The sequence below is a fragment of the Callospermophilus lateralis genome, chromosome 3 (assembly GCF_048772815.1).
Source record: "Callospermophilus lateralis isolate mCalLat2 chromosome 3, mCalLat2.hap1, whole genome shotgun sequence".
Classification (NCBI taxonomy): Eukaryota; Metazoa; Chordata; class Mammalia; order Rodentia; family Sciuridae; genus Callospermophilus; species Callospermophilus lateralis.
The window spans coordinates 148,010,899-148,028,257 of NC_135307.1; the positions used below are offsets into that span (position 1 = coordinate 148,010,899).

The window sequence follows — 17,359 nt, forward strand, 5'->3', positions numbered from 1 at the left end:
ACTTCACAATCATTGCTGGGGCAATTCAGCAGGTCTCATGGGACTCCACAGGGAGAAGATTCTGGAAACACAATCCAGGTATCTCCTAGATTTCATCCACACACCTTTCCCTTTGCTGAGTGGTATAGTTTGGGTCTGGAATGCCCTCCAAAAGCTCCTGTGTTGGAGATCTGGTCCCTAGCCCATGGTGCAATGGAGACATGGTGAAACCTTTAAGACATGGGGCCCAGTGGGAGAAAGTTAGGTTATAGGGTATGTGCCCTTGGAGGAAATGTTGGGATCCTGGTCCTTTCCTGTTTCTCTCTTCACTCCCTGACCCTTATGTAGTGAGCAATTTCCTCTACCTTATGCTCCCACCATGATGTGCTACCTCACTACAGGTCCAAAGGCAATGAGGCCAACTCACTTTGGACTGAAACTTTTGAAACTATGAACCAAAATAAACTCTTCCTCTTTGCAAGCTGATTATCTCAGGTATTTTGTCACAGAGACGTAAAGCTGACTAATACACTGATTTTGCTCTGTATCCATTTGGTGAACGGATACATCAATATGCCCAAATCCTTGAGTCTTCTTAGAGACTCACTTAGGGTGGTCTTCTTAGAGACTCACTTAGGGTGGATCCCCAACACAGGTGGGTAGATGAAAGATAGAGGATGGAGAGGTATGAGGGGGGAGTGAATTCAGACTGTATCCACAAAGGATGAAGAAACAAAGTCCAAGTCTGAAGCATCACACAGCAGATGCCTGGCCCCTGCCAGAATCAAAGTTGCTCATCAAGTTCTGATCACTTGGAAGACTCTACAGAAGGAAGATGGGAGTGGGGGGTGAGACACAAAGATCAGTGGGACAAAGCACAGGCCTAGACACGGAGACGACACGAGAGGAGGAAGTTGAGTCCATTACCCACCTTGGGATATGCCAAGGGCCTCAGTAGCTGGGCAAGGCAACATGATGCTCGGGGTAGGGAGTGAGCCTCAGCATGAGCCATATAATGGGGTTATTTCAGCTCCAAGATATGCCCTACTGCTTCCTCTGCCCCCAAATTCTAGGAACCCCATGAATGGGGAAGCAGAGGAGGAGCTCAGGGCTCCCAGCTGGTTTTCCCCACCCACTCCTGGCCTCTTAATCCCTCAGGAAGTGACACATAGCTCATCTGCTACCTACTAAGTTCATCTTTGTTCATTTCAGCAGGCTGGTATAGATCGTAGAAGATAGTATTAATAGTTTGGAATTTTCCTGAATTTTCCCTAAAGGCCCATTATTCTCTAGCCCATAGCATTCTTGGGAGGTGATGGAACCCTGGACGTGGGGCCTAGTGGGAGGAAGTTAGGTCATCGGGGTGTTCCCTTGAGGAGATATTGGAGCCCTGGCTCCTCCTCTGCCTCCTTCATTGTTTCCTGACTTCTCTGAAGTAAGCAGCTTCCTCCACCAAATGTTCCCACAATGATTTGCTACCTTGCCACAAGCCTAATAGCAATGGGGCCGACTGACTATAGACTGAAACCTCCAAAACTGTGAGACTTTAATCTTTCAAAGTTGATTATGTCAGCTGTTTTGTTACAGTAATGGAAAGCTGATGAACACAGAAAACAAATGAGAAAAACACACTGATATTGGGAACCAGGGTCTATGCTGCGGGACAGGGTATATATGAAATTGGGGATGGTAAGCATTCTATGCTGCCAATAGGAGACGTAAGTATAAACCCATGGCTTTTAAAAACACATATACCGTCTGGATTTGTGCATTGCCAGGCCCCAGGAGCAATGACACCCTAGAAACAATGAGCACAGCCAATACCCAGGGCTTTTTCCTATATGTCATTGCTCAGTAAGAGGAGCCATGGTGCCTCGAAGAAATGACCGATTCCTGGTCTGGAGCAGGAAGGCATAAGGTGAGAATGTCTTTGTCTCAGAAAGTGTGAGTGTTCAACAACCGGAAGGAAGATGCCGAAATGATAATGCAAGTTAAAAAAAAAAAAAAAAGAATCCCAGAGTTCAGAGTAAAAAAGAGGGAGGGGAAAACAAAATTAGAACACACTTTCCCATAGAACATCAGATAATAAAAATGGAAAGCACGGTATCCTTAGGAAATCACCATTTTGCGCTTCCAGTGTTATCAAAAAAGTCAGGTAAGATCATCGTCACTTGATCCCCCCTGCACCTGGGGACAGTACTTCTACATCTGGACTTTGTTCCCTGGGGTCCCCAGGGTGTGAACTCTGGAGATGGTTTATGTGATCTTAGACACTGTCTTTGGAACACTCACCTGGGTGTCAGCATTTAGAACCTTAATCCTCTGTGTGGAGATGAAGAGGTCCACTTCCGTCAGTGTCTGCGCATCCCCCTCGGAATTCTAAGAAAGGACAGTGGATGATGTTACCAATGGAAACATTCTTACAGCAAAGTCCTGGTGACTTCATTAGTCACCCTGCATCCTGTGGAAGGAAATCGCGATGCCTTGGCTAAGAATCCGTAGCTACGTGAGAGTCTTAAGTTTTAAGGCAGTTTTTAAAAGGCACAGGGAAGAGGGAGAAAGCTGGCTTCTTGGAAGGTCAAACAGGAAAGGGACACCTGGGGTCTGCGTTAGAGTCTCCTCAACCAGCAGACAGCAGGTTGAAAACTGCTGACCCCTTGCTGAACTCACTGAACTCAGGCTGTGACTTCTTGGATGGGGGATTCCAACTATCCTCAGGAAATGGGGAAGACATTTTCAAAGAAGCTGGATAAAAAACATCAGCTCTTCCTTCTCACTTACCCAGCCACAACCAGATGGACCCCCTTGACCCTGCCATCTGAAAACCATTAGGGGAGGGAGACCAAGAATAGGCCCAAGTGCAGCCCTCCAGTGACAGAAGAGGGGAGAAGTTGTCACACCAATGACCCTGGTTTGTCACCTATGCTGGAATAAGCTCAGCGTTCAGCTGTGAGTTATGTTTCCATGGACTGTTGTGGAAGCTGAGTAAACTACTCAGGTCTGCCCCAAAGCAGGGTAGCCTTTCATTAGTTTTTTTTACACCTGGGAGAGTCCTAATTACTACTGCACACTGGCAAATAGGTCCTGTTGGTTTGCCCACTGGGGTGAGTAATTCTGTGCGGTTACTTGGGAGCTTACCGTGGTAGATCTTCCAAACAGCAGAAACTATGGCTTTAATTATTCACCAGAAAATCTCAAGTCAATAATCTCCCTGCTGACAGTTCCTCAAGAATTCTGAGTCATGGAGTTCAGAATTATAATGCATTATAATGATAAGTTTGTATTTTAGCTCAGTTTTCAGGGGTAAAGATCTGTGGGGCTTTCAGTCTACCACAGGATGATATTACTTTTAACTAATTAGAAAGAGAACAGAGTCCTAAACAATCCAGCACCAGGATCATGGAGGACCTTTTTCTGTTTTAAAAAATTGGGTTATGGGCTGGGATGTGGCTCAAGCGGTAACGCACTTGCCTGGCATGCACGGGGCACTGGATTGGATCCTCAGCACCACATAAAAAAATAAATAAAAATGAAGATGTTGTGTCCACCGAAAACTGAAAAATAAAAATTAAAAAAATTCTCTCTCTCTCCCTCTCCCTCTCTTTTTTTAAAAAAATGGGTTATGTACAAAATCAATGGGGTTTTAAGAGTTATATTCTTTAATTGTAACTCAAAACTTTCTTGCTGAAAGAGCAGGTCAAAGCCAGAAGTAAATCAGAAAAACTGCAGGTGGTCCTTGTTGTTACTGACAACAGCGGATGCTTGAAATACACCTGAAGTAGATGAGGCTCACGGTGGGTAAATAGATGGAGCCACAATCCTAGCAATAACAGGGAAGAGGACAGTCACCCATCATGCACCCTAGTGAAGAACAAGGGGAGTCCTACAGAGGGACACCAGGGAATAGGGTGGGCCTATTCAGCATGTCCAAAAATGGGGTCAGCCATTATCAGGTGTTTCATCAGCTGGGGACAGACCAGAAAAGGGGCCCTCAGCAATGACCCTGAGCATCTCACTGCCCTACAAAGAACACGCCTTAATCCAAAGTAACCTGGGGGAGGTGGCATGGGGGTAGGAAAGATGGTGGAATGTGATGGACATTCTAGCCTTGGGTACACGTATGACTACACATATGGTTTGACGCTACATTGTGTACAATCAGAGAAATAAAAATTTGTGCTGGAATTGTGTACAATGAATCAAAATGCATTCTGTTGTCATATATACCTAATTAAAATAAATAAATAGACTGAAAAAAAGTATCTGGTTGCCGAGGCCTTTCTGAGCTGGGTCTACCTGTGCCCAACCCTTCCAGACACAGTGGCAGGCCCCAGGAACAGGCAGTGGTCCATAAGGACTCCCCTGCTCCCACAGATGCAGGTCCTTGACAATTCAGGGGTAGAGTGAAAGGCTACAGGCAAGGGGCCCCTCTTCTCTGGAGGGGGCACATCCCAACTGCAGATGTGCAGCTGGGGCCCATTCCACTTTGCCCAGAGGCTCCCAGAGGAGGTCTGTTGGCAGAACCCACTTTAGTCCCCAAAAGACTGAAAGGGAGTCTGCAGCAACAGAAAATGCTACCACTTCAAAGTGAAGAGGGAGGACTAAATCTCTTGTTTTTTAAGCAGAAAGAAACATTAGCCAACAAGCCAGTGCCAAGTCTCCATGGATTTGCCCAGGACCTTCTGACACTGGGCATTGTGATATTTTCTGTATGAGGACCATGTTTAGAAAATCACCAGCATTTATTAAATGACTAGGCTGACAAACAAAGGACTAAATGTCAATCCAATTTTTTAAAGTCTGTCCAGACTCCAAAAACTTTTTTTCTCCTTGTGGCACTGGGAATGGTACTTGAGCATGCTAGGCAGGCCCTCTACCACCGAGCTACACCCCCAGCTAGCTCTCAAAAACGATTTTCAATAGAAAGGCAGCTCACAGGCAAACGGAGCTACTCATCATCCTGTTTTAGTAAATGAAACTTAATAAATGTAAACATCAGAACAATTTAACTAATGCTGTACAGGAGGCCCAGGTACTAAATACAACACACTGTCATATCAAATGCCACATTTTAAAAACTCCACATAGAAGAGGAGCTTCACAGCATTAGTCATGCTCTAGGATACGGAATAGTCTAAAAAAGAAAAATAAAACAGACTAATTATTAAATTCTTCTGTAAGTGGGTGATAAAAAAACAAAAACAAAAATGAAAAACCATAGTGTCTTCAGTTTCATTCAAGCATCTAGGATTCCCCAACTAAAGGAAGAGAAAAGCTGTTTTATAATATTGTTTGGATTCCCACCAGAAACCCCCTGCATTGCACAGAGCAAGCCATGGTCACACAGCAGACACTGCTGTTGCAGGGCCACAATGGTGCTACACACCGCTTTTTTCTTGATCTTAGCAGCCTTTTGCATCCTCTGAGCAGCATGTAAGAGAAAAGAAAAGCAGGTGGGCACAAAGAGAAGGAGGAGAAAATTATTTCAGTCTTGTGCTCAACCCCCCAATACTCAGGCCTGGCATCCAGCATAGGTCCCCTGCAGGGATAGGGGACAGTCACTGCCTGTGCTGAGCACCCAGGCTAATCAAGGGAAACCCATATACATGCTCGTCCAGTGCTAGAAATAACTGTCAATCATCCCATCTACAGAGGGTACAACGGAGGACAGGAGAGATGTAATCAGTGGGCAGGAAAGCAAGCCAGGCTGGGTCAGGAGCCAGAGGGTCAGGTCTCCTGGTTGCTTTGCTTTTTCTTGACCACCAAGGATACCTCATGGCTCCCCTTTCCTTCCAATAAAGGAGGTCAGTGAATGGCAGGGTAGGGGAGGGGGCTGACATGCTGGGAGTACAGACCCCACCTTGCCCAGAAGGGGTGCTATCTCAGACTGCTCATCCCCTCCCTCCTGAGCCCATTTGGTTTTGCTGACATGGCCACATCTTCCTCTTGTCTAGCTTCACCCACTGTTCCAAACCAGACAATCCCACATGCATCTAGAACGATAAGTAAGTCCAAGTTTTTCTTGAGGTCAGGTATTTAAATAAAACATGACTTATTTTCCCTGTTCTGGAAGTACTTTGGGTGAAGCTAAAAATACACATACTGTTGAAATGGGACTTGAAGCTCCAAACATGCTTTCTGACTAGAATGCTACAGAATGGTCATCTTTTAAAAACTGTGCTTCTGAGGGGCTGGGAGGACCATTAAGGACTTATTAAGAAGTGAGTGGCCTTTGTGGCCAGTCTAGTATTTGCTCAGCCAATATACCAGTGTCCCTCTGCCTTGCTGGGCACCTGGGCCATTCCCCTTTCTGTGCCAAGGGCAGTGAGTCAGAGCTGGACAGGACACGTGTGTTCCACTGCACTCTTCCACTTCAATGCTCCCCCGAGAAGCCCAGCTGAATGAGTATCCCTTGGGCCTGGGAGCACTCCTACCTTGACCCTGCTGACGGCCTCCTGTGCCTGCATCATTCTGATGTTTTTGGAAGGGTTGCGTTCAGAGAGCAGCTGGGTGGACCCCAGGTAGTTGGCAGCAAAGATGATCCCGTCGATGAGGTCTTCTGGCTCACAGGGCCCTGGAACTGAGCGGGGAGCAGAGTGAGTGTCTTCCAAGAGGAGAAACGCCCCAAACAAGAGCTCACACACCTGGCCCCAGCACAGGGAACTCAGCAAGCCAGGACAGGAGTGAAGGAGAAGGACGGAGCCTTCTAGAATCTGCCAGCACTCCGGGGAAGCCAGTCTTCTTTCTCGTTATCCCTGGGTGCCTGGTGCAAAAATCAACATGTGGGCCAGAAAACTCCGCGTGAACAGTGTCCCAGGACCACTCCAGGATCCCAGGTGACTGTTACTCAAGGAAGCTCAACCTCCATGGTGACAGGCACATGCCATAAACTAGAAGGCACTACTTCCCAAACATGACAGCCCTTTCTGTACCTTCCAGACTTCTCTGGAACTACAGAGGTGACCTGAAGGAGCATTCTCTACTTGCCCCTCTCCTGTGCTGTGGGATTCCTGTTTGCCTGCAGCCTCTCATCCAATGATACTCCAGCCAAAGTGGGGCGACGGGATCCCAGTGGCCTCTGGACTATGGCGACCCAACAGAACTTCCTGCCACGATGGGATGTTCTGCCTCTGTGTTGTTCAGTGCAGGGGACACAGCACTGTGTGTGCTGAGCACTTGAACTCTGGCTCCTGAAACTGAGGACTGAATCGTTTCCTTGGATTTACGGTTGTCCCTCTGCGTTTGTGGGTTCTACATCTGTAGGTTCAGATCGTGTACCATATAGTTAGACTTATGATGGCTGGGCCTGCACTGAACATGTACAGACTCTTTTCTTGTCATTATTCCCTAAATGGTACAGTATAACAACTATTTACACAGAGTTTACATTGCATCGGGTATTCTAAGTCATCTAGAGATGATTCAAAGTATACAGAAGGGTGTGTATAGGTTCTATGCAAATACCACAACATTACATATAGAGGACTGGGGTATCCATAGATTTTGGTATCCACAGGAGTCCTCTGTGGATACTGAGGTATAACTATAATTTTAATTAATTAAAATACAAAAAGCCACATGTTAGCAGCTAGTGGCTCCTGTACAGTGCAGCGCAGCTCCAGTGAGGGGCTGGCCAACCTCTTTTATTAAAGGGCCAGATGGTAACTATTTTAGGCTCTGTGGTCTCTGTTGTAATGAGTCACTTCTCTACCTGAGGGGTAAACGCTGTTGTAGACAATATGGAAATGAGTAGGTACAGTCGTTATCTCAGTAAAACTTTATATAAGCAAGCCACGAGGAGTGGCCTTGGGGCTGCAGTCAGCAAGCCACTGAGCTCGTCTGTACTATCACTGACCTTCCTCTGAGGCCCAGGATGGCTGACTTCATCCTCCCAGCACCACATGCTTCCTGGCCAGAGGTCTCCCTTTCAGGGACCCTGGCTCCTAGTTTCCTCCTCCCACCCTAGCTGCCCCCACACCAGCCACTCCAATGTCCCAGGACCAGCTATCCTATACTTCCCTGGCCCTGTCACAGGCACCTTCTCCTGACCCCTCCCTACCCTCGGCCAGCTGCCCAATGGTCTTACCTCCAACTCCCTCTGTTGCTTGAAACTATCACCCCACACTCCGCCCCACAATTAGGATGCCGAAGTCCGCCACCTCAATAACATCTGCCTCACACTCTCACCTTGCACGGTCTGTCTGCCCAGGGTTTGGTGCAACTCTGACCTGTTTTCTTTGGACTAGTGGCTGGAAAAAAGCTATCCCATGGGGGCATATTGCTACCATTAGACATTTATCATAAAGTTGTTCCCCCAAAGCCCTCAAAACTCAACAGCTCTGACACCTTTCTCTAGAAAGCAGAGCCTCACCCAGGCACCAGCAACATCCTACCTCCCCCTGTCTGTCTGAATTTCGGCTGCATTTCCCTCACCTATTCCTTTGCCACATGGCCGAAGTCTGAACCCCCCCTTCTGGGTTTTCCGTTCAGCAGTGAGGTCTCCCCCTGGGGTCTGAGGACCACCTGTAAGCCCATTCCTCTGTTCCTACAGCAACCTTTTGTCCCTCGGGAACTTAACCTTAAGTCTTACCATTTGGGCCTCCCCACAGTTTTGAAACATCCTCCAGTTTCCCCAAGTAAATTTAAAAAGACAAAAACCAAAAACCTTCACCAGTGTCTCTAGTGGCCCTCCTCTGTCCTGCCTTTCAAAGCCAAAGGCCTAGAAAGAAATGCCTCCTCGCTGGTTCACCCCAGCCTGGCCATTGTCCCTACCACCCCATGGACACCACGTTTGCTAACAATGCCCAATACCTCTGGTCCAGCACGGCCTGTGGGCCCTTTGGTTGTCACTTCACCACTGTCTCCTTCTGAAGTCACACCAGGACTCTCCCCTGGAGTACGCCCCATCTGATCTGGGACAATCTAGGGGCAATTACCCTCCCCCCACCAAGTTCATATCTAGAGATCCTCACCCCAAGGCAATAGTATCAGGAGGTGGGGGCTTTGGGAGGCAATTAGACCAAGAGGGTGAGGCCCTCACTACTGGGATCCGTGCCTTCTAGGAGAGAGTCCCGGAGAACTCTCCTGCTCTGCCTGCCCTGTGAGAACACAATGAAAGACAATAAATAATTCACAGCCTGAACGTGCCTCTCACCAAAGCCTGACCATCCTGGCACTCGAACCTTGAACTTTGAGCCTCCAGACTGTGGGAAACACATTTCTGTTATCTAAAAGCCACTCAGTCTCTAGTACTCTGTTGAAGCAGCAAGAACTGAAAAGTGAATCTACTTCCCCCTGAATTCTGAATACTCTTTTGGACTAGAAACCAGATCCTTCATTCACCCACTGCTCCAAGCCTCTTGGGTCCTCCATTGGAAAGTTGATGTCCCTAAGCCTCAAAACCCAGTTTCCCTGTTTGGAAGTGAGTACCCAAGGCAGGTCAGGAAAACTTTTCCCTGTCACCCCAACATCAGAGGCCCCAGAGCTTGGAATACTGAGCTCTTACTCATAACCTCAACCAGGCTGCTTGGGTGCGTCACTCTCAGCAAGTGGCCAGAGTGAGCAGGTTGTCAGTCACCCTGAAGTGACCTGAGAGGTGAACTTGAGGCTCCACTGGCACCAGACTGACACTGGATTCTGCCCCCATAGTCTAAACAACCCTCTGAGACTTTAGTTCTCCTAAAATCCTGGGAGAAAATGGCACATATCTTTTGGGACGCCTAAAAAGAGACCTGTATATCATACTTTCACATCTGCAAAGCTCAGCACTGGATTTTAAGAACTGCCTAAAAGGTCTATACCCAGGGGCTCACATATCAGGCTGAAATACCAGGAAACCACAGTGCACAAAGGCAAACACAGACTCTCACATGGACCCTCGAAACTTCACCCTAAAGCCCACACAGGCTGTCCCCCCACTCCTAATGGTTCTCAGGTTGCCTCTCTCAAGGGATTTTTCAATAACCTGGGGGCCCCTGCAAGACCCTCACAAGGACTGAGCTGAAGAGCCTTCCAGCCTGGCCTACAGAAGTCGTTGATCTCTCTGGGCCTTCCTGGCCCTCCTCAGTGGATGGACGCTCCAGCGGCTCCCACAGTCTGCTGGCAACGCTCTTGGATGCACAGTGGTTAGTAATGGTTTTGGCGGCAGGATACTTTAAAGCACTAAAGCAATATAGTGCTGTTACCGTGAGCCCAAACGTGGGCTAGAGAGCGACTCTCACAGGTTTAAACACAGTGTTGAGACCTGAGAGGCAGGTAACCCTGGTATCCAGGGGCCCAGAGCCCTGGATCCAGGGTGCTGACTAGGCTCCATGAGCTGACTTCTTCAGCCCTTGTGGGGGACTGTGAAGGAGCACCCCCACAGTGGTGACACCTCTCAAAGAAAGTCCTCCAAGAGCTAACCAAGAGAGGGGCTCAACTTCTGAGCCTGCAACCCCCAGGCTCCTGATCCTAGGACCTATTCACCCTGGGTCCAGGACGCTTGCTCCAGGAGTACATCAGGGACTAAGGGGACAGGGCAAAGACCCTGCACAGCTTTAGAACAGGCTCAGAGACAGGCTCACCAAGCCCTGGGATTGATATAGGCTTTTTTATACTGAAAGAAAGACTGGGGAACTGTGCCAGGTTGGGTGGGGTGAGGAGGGGAATGAATCTTGGCCTCCTCCCTAGTCTGTCACCATTTTAGAAGCAAATAAGGCAGCAATCTTCCAAGTCCAGCCCCTCTGAAAGGCACAGGCCTAGGCTTGCTTTCTCAGGCTGCTGCCCAGGGACACTGGCCCCCACAGGCTTGGCAGATCTCTGCAGAGCTCCAAGGCCAGGGTCAAATCATGCTCTTTCTTCTACTTCAGGCACTTTGGTCCTCGCTCTGGAACAGACAGATCTCCTTGCCCAGCTGGGCAGGCATGGATGCACCAAGCAAGTGGCGGCTTCAGGGCTTATCGGGGTGGTGCCAGGGGAGAAACCCTGCCCATCTGCCCACTAGCAGCAGTGGTTTGTACTCCAGGTGCACCTGTGAGGGGGAAGCAGAGGCCACCCAAATAGAGGGAACAGAGTCCTAAGCAGCACCCTCCATCACCCTGACCTCCAGGACCTTGGACTACAGGTCCCCAGTTTTTACTACTTCGTGTCACCTTGCCCTTGGGCCTTGTGTTCCCCAGTGCACATGGTTTGGAGCATTCATCATTTGTTTAGGGAATCACAGTGATGCCCACGACCTCCAGAGGGGCCTGAGGCAATGACAGTTACTGACCAGAAGACGGTGTCACTTTGTCCTACGAGAAGGTGCTGGTCCTCCCAGCCTCCCTGGGGTGCCCTGGGCATCACACCCTCAATCAGCATCGGGGGCTTGTTCTGAACAAGTGAGCTCAGGTCCTGTGTATGCATGGCTCCCTGAGGGCCCCAGTCCCTGAGGAGAGGTGGGACAGGCCTTGCCTTTTGAACCAACTCCCACTGCCTTCTGACTCCTCCCTGGCCAGTTCCCACTGTGACCTTGGAAGCTCTCTGGATCTTGCTGAGTTTCATGCTCCTGTTTGAACATGGACTCATGTTCCCGAGTACATTTATGAAGGACTGGCTCCCTCTCCCCCTGGAGTGTGCCCATCTGATCTGGGACAGTCTGGGGGTGAATACTCCTGTGTGGGAAGGGCGCCTGGACCCAGGATGTCTGTTCCTTGGGACAAGACTAGGGAAGCATTCAGCGACTTAGCTTTGACTCCACAGATGCCCACCTCTGTCTGGCCTTTCTTCCTTCCTGTCTTGGAGACTTTTCCAGTAGGAAACCACAATCGTAAGAGTGCTGCCTTCGACTCACCTGCAGAGCTGCCTCCCACCCTCATACGTATGAGGGAAGGAAAACCAAATGCAGAAAAGAGTCCGGTGGGGGTAAGGAGCTCTTTTGGACCCACATTCACAGCTGTCAACTCCCATCATGAAATGCAAAACCCAAATCAAACAGCTTCCCCACTGTATGAAAGCAGCTGGGCCGAAGTGGGTATGAATCGTTCTCATTTTGCACGGTTCCTGCACTAACCCTGAGCTGAGACCACCAGAGGGAGACGAATGACAAAAGAATAAAGATGAAGCTTTAAGGGAGAGCCAGAGAGTGATTTCTCCCCTTCAGGACCTACCTCTGACTTAACAAAGGCCTACGTATCGTGTATCTGCGCAGTTTGGAGAGGGACAGGGTACTCCGGTTTGAAGAAGCCTTTGTTTAAAACACCTGTTAGGAAAACCCAAGGCCGTGTCAGACTGCCCATTCTCTGGACAGGGAAGCAGTGGCAGAGCCATACCAGGGACCCTCCCTCGTCTCTGGGAAAGAAGACCCTGTACACAGGTACTGGGATGAGGCTTCCAGTCACCAGCCTGGCTCCACGCGGTCTTCTTGACTCCAAGGCCTGTGCCGGCCTCTCCTTGGGTCTCAGAGGGGCAGCTGGGTAGAAAGAGGTGGAGGAGCACAACCACAGTGGGGGCTTGGGGTGCATCTCAAGATCGGGTGCTCTCTGCACAGACAGGAGATCCCATGTGCAGCATCTACTCCCTAAGCACCAGCCCTCTGTGGGACGGGATATAGTCCCAGCCAGTCCTCAACCACCCCATGAAACAGACCTCATTGTCTCAATTTTATAAATAAGGACCATTCAAGTGGAATGAAATGACTTTGCCCAAGATCACTGTTCCAAATTTGTCTTCAGATTTAAAATATATATATATATACATATCTTTTATTTTTATTTGTTTATTTATTTTATGTGGTGCTAAGGATCAAACCTAGGGCCTGGTGTGTGCCAGAAAAGCGCTCTGCCACTGAGCCACAACCCCAGTCCGGTCTTCAGAATTTTTGAGCCTACTCTGTGAAGACCTGTATTGTAAAGAAAACACAGAGCTTGCAGGTTGGATGTCAATCACACTACTACAAGACAAATGTGTCTGGAAGGCCCGTGGTGAATACCAGGAAGAGAAGACATGACCCTAGAGAAGAAAGAACAAAGGGGGCCAGCCCCAATGAGGAATCTGTCCTTTGAACTGGGGCCTGAAGGATGAGAAGGAATCAGTGAGTCAGAGGGCAAAGAGGAAAGATTTCTAGGTTGAAGCAAGAGCAGATGCAAAGGCCCTGGGGTGACAGAGAGAGTGATACTTTAGAATTATAAGAAGTCTAGATTGCCTGACACAGGATGGGCCAGCAGTTGGAACAAGTCGGTAAGAGTGCTGACCCAATGTGAGGACCCTGGAACCACACAGAAGATTGTCACTCCAGGGTATCAATCAGGGAAGTGGCCCAGTTACTCTGGCTACAGAGGGGCAAACAGTGGAGAAGAAGAATAAGATAAGGAGGGCTGGAAAGCTGGTGGATTGGCTGGCTGGCTGGAGCTGCCACTCCCTGAGAAGGAGCTGCTGGAAGAGGACTGTCCTTTGGGGGTGGGGATGCTGGACATGTTTGCTTGCAGGAGCCAGGGCATCTTCCAAATGAAGCTCAGGAGGCAGCTGACTCAGGAGTCCAAGTTAAAGGAACAGAAGAGGGGATGAACTGTGTGACGTGCCACTGAAGCCACAGGCATGATGAGTCATCAAGGGGAGGGCAGGGGTGGGGGGAGGTAGGGGAGGGGGACCCAGAAGCCAGCGCTACCAAGTGCCAAGAAAAGGGGCTTGGAAAGGGAGTCATGCCCATCTGTGCCTGTGCTAGCAGGAGGGCTACAAGAAGCCCTCATGTCCGGGGCATCGTGACAAGCAGGCCAGCAGTGACCTTGGAGCCGTTCCAGAGGAGAGCCAAGCAAGCGCCAGCCGGAGGGTTGAGGAGTGTGGGAAGGTGCAGACCAAGAGGCAGCCGTTCCCCAATTCTTATTTGGAAGGAGAATAAGAAAGTGAATCGTTGGCTATGCATAAATGCAGGATGGACAGACGGGTCCAAGAGCCAGTGGAGAGGAAAGTGAAAGACACAGGAGAGAAGAGACGTCAGCTACGGGGTGTGCCCAAGTACAGACGTGCACCTGCCCCCACTCAGAGGAGGGGCTGCAGCTCTGATGGGACAGACGGAGGGGGAACACTGACACCACGTGCTAGGCAGGCCACCCAGGTCAGCAGAAAAGGCAGCCCCCGAGAAAGGGGCCTTCAGATAGGAAGACGAGACAGGAAGTGACGAGTATCAGGGTCACATAACTGGGTCGAACGCCGGACCTTCTGCTACAGAGCCAAGGTGTGTGATCTCCAGACCCTGGAAAGGCTCTGCCACCTCCAACACCTCCCTCACCACACCTGCCTGTCCTAGACTCAGACGTTCCTGCACCACAGGGGCCTGTCCCCCAGAAGTGCCTTTTAAAAGTGATCTAATAAGGCTGACAAGAAACAGAATATGCTGTCTGTGAAACCAGACCTGCAGGACATTCAGCAGGGAGAGGCAGCCCTGAGCCTGCAGTACCAGCCAGGCTGTCACTGAAGAGGAGGCTTTGGAGTTCCACACTGTGGCACTTTACAACCCGGCAAGTGACATAAGGTCACTGGCCGCTGGGAGGCTAGAAGCCATGACAGAATGAGGGAAGGAAGGTCAAAGCCAAGTTCAGTCCAGTGCCCAGATTTGCTCAAGACAGATCCTCAGCATAAGCTTCTATCTGGAAGAATGACTTCCCAGAAAAAGCATCATAAATTTTAAAAACCTGGCAAAATCAGGAAAAGACCTATGCCTAGGCTGTTACTGCAGCACTGTTTGTAATAGCAAAAAACTGGAACCCACCCAAGTGTTCCTAAATAGGAGGCATTTATCCAACAGTGGCATTCTACAAAGCATCCTCTATATACTGCTGTGCACAGTACAGAACTTTGGCATAATTGCCAGGATTTAGCAGTAAGTAAAAAAAGCAAGATGGAGAAAAGGGATGCCCATCGCACCATTTACCTAAGGGAAAGATAATGCTTACAATAAATATGTGTAAAATGTTAAACATTATACAATGTATGTACATATGTGTGTGTGTGTGTGCGTGTATATATATATATATATATATATATATATATATATATATATATATATATATATATATAAAAACATCAATGGTACCCCATAAATATGTACCATTTTATGCTTTTATATATCGGTTAAGAGAATTTTTAAAGGTTTATGCAAAGATAAAACAATTTAAAAAATAAGAAAATAACCTATCAAACATTGAAAATGGTTATCCAAATTGGGAAGAAATACATGCACAAATAGGGTAGAGGAAGAGACTTTGATTTTGGAACCAGGCAAGTATTTAATATAATTACAAAAAAAAAGTTCAATGAAAAAGCAAATTCCTAAAAATTAAAAGAAAAATGAAACAAATCTAAGTGTGTATCCACTTGTGACATAATCACAAAAGGAAAAGCTATGCCCAAATATTGTTCTGGTTTGGATAGGGAGATGTCTCCAGGAAACTCTGAGGTGTTAATGCAGGAAGTTCAAAGGTGAAATGATTACATTAAGAAAGCTGTAACCTCATCTACGGATTAATCCATGTAGAAGATTAATAATTTGAATGGATTACTGGGTAGTAACTGCAGGCAAGTGTGGCATGGCTGGAAGAGGTGGATCACTTGGGAGCATGCCTCAGGGGACTAGATATTGTCCCTGTGTCTCTTTCACTCTGCTTCTCAGCTGCCATGAGCTGAGCATCTTTCCTCTATCACGCCTTCTGCCCTGATGTTCTGCTTCATCTTAGGCTCAGACAAATGAAATCAAACAACCATGGACTGAACCTTTGAAACCATGAGCCCAGCATAAACTTTTCCTCCTCTAAGTTGTTCTTGTTAGGTATTTTGGTCGCATCCATGCAAAACTGACTAACAGAGCAGTCATTTGATCATACACCCCTCCTGGGCTATACTCTAAAGAAAAAAGTAAATGCAAACAAATCATAAACTACAGCCAAGTGTCCTTGGCAGTGTTGATACTGTTATCCTGAGAGTGCTGTATGATTAGCAGAATAAAACAAATGCATAATCATGCTGTTGTCCTTGAGAATGGGAATTTGGGGCACAGGCAAAAGAAAGTACAAATTTAAGAATCTAATACTCCTGATAGTATCAGCATAAAACATGATGTATTTTCTCTTTAAAAATATAGTATATTTTTCACATTTGTTTATTGTATAACAAATTACCCCCAAATTCAGTGGCTTAAAACAACCCATGTATTGTCTCACAGTTTCTAAGGGTCAGGAATGTGGGTGGAGCTTAGCTGGCACCACAGGCTTGGCTCTTACAAGACTGCGGTTAAAGAGGGCCACAGAGGCTGTAGCATCTTAGGCTTGAACAGGGGAGGATCCATTTCTAAGTTTACTCCTGAGGCCAGAGACATCAATACATTGCCATGTGGGACTCTCAATAGGGCAATTTACAACCACAGCAGAAACAGCATGGCTCCCTTAGAGAGAGAAAGCAAAGAAAAGAAAAAAAAAAAAAAAAAAAGGGGGTGGGAGGGAGGCAAGCAAAACAGAAGTCACTGTCGTTCTATAATCTGATTTTGGAAGTGATATTCCATCACTTTTGCTATATTCTATTCAGTTCAAGGGAATCAACAAGTCTAGCCCACATTTGAAGGAAGGGAATTACATGAGGCCATAAACACCAGGAGGTGGGAATTAATGGAACCATTTTAGGGACTGCCTATAACATATTTGTATTTCCTAACCTCAGACCAAATATATAGTAATAAGCACCCAGAGGGCCCAAATCATAGTCTCTAAATATTATTTCACAGGATCCCTTATACGAAGAACTAACTAGTTTCATCAAAGACTCATGGGGCCATATTGATAGGAACCAAACTAAACAGCCTCACATTGCCCAAAGATGAGACATGGAAGCATCACTATGCATGATAACTACAGCATATTAAAACACACCAACATGCTTCCACCTGAGAGCTCCTAATGACAACATGTAAAATCTCACTGGTCACTTTTAGAGATGGTTGGAGCAACTCATTAATTTCAAAATTGTAAAAGAGAAGGAATCAAGATTTAGACTGCTTTCCTTATATGAACCATATCATAGAGTGACAAATACTTGATAAGAAAAGTTTCTCTGAATTGAAGAAGTCCAGCTAATCAATAAAAATGATGAAATTAGAGTAAACAATGAATGGGTCTAGACAAAGATCATTAATTGCTGCTAATATCACCAAGAGACAACCAAATTATCATGTGCCTCCTGGTGGAAGAACACAATATTTATGAAGGGTTTTTCCACCCAAATAATGAAACTGAATATGATCAACCTCCATATCTAAAAAACAAACAAACAACAAACAGAGACCCACCACTCTACTGCACACAGGGGACAGAGAAATATGTTAAATGACACCATTAGGATATCCTTAACAAAACCCAGACTTCACGAAATTCTATAAGGT

The 17,359-nt window shown here is 47.4% G+C and overlaps 1 protein-coding gene across 4 annotated transcripts in view; it reads right to left on the reverse strand.

Moving 5' to 3' along the window:
* The window catches only part of Apba2 (amyloid beta precursor protein binding family A member 2), a 63,871-nt gene that overhangs the window by 17,938 nt on the left and 28,574 nt on the right, over positions 1 to 17,359 (reverse strand). For 2 of the 4 annotated variants that reach the window (XM_076848866.2, XM_076848864.2), the window contains exons 4-6: positions 6,414 to 6,559; positions 5,366 to 5,401; positions 2,272 to 2,358 (exon numbers count right to left, since the gene is read on the reverse strand). In XM_076848866.2, the coding sequence (XP_076704981.1) occupies positions 2,272 to 2,358; positions 5,366 to 5,401; positions 6,414 to 6,559 (269 nt within the window). The remainder of the gene's footprint in view (positions 1 to 2,271; positions 2,359 to 5,365; positions 5,402 to 6,413; positions 6,560 to 17,359) is intronic. The other 2 variants (XM_076848867.2, XM_076848865.2) reach the window with 1 other exon arrangement.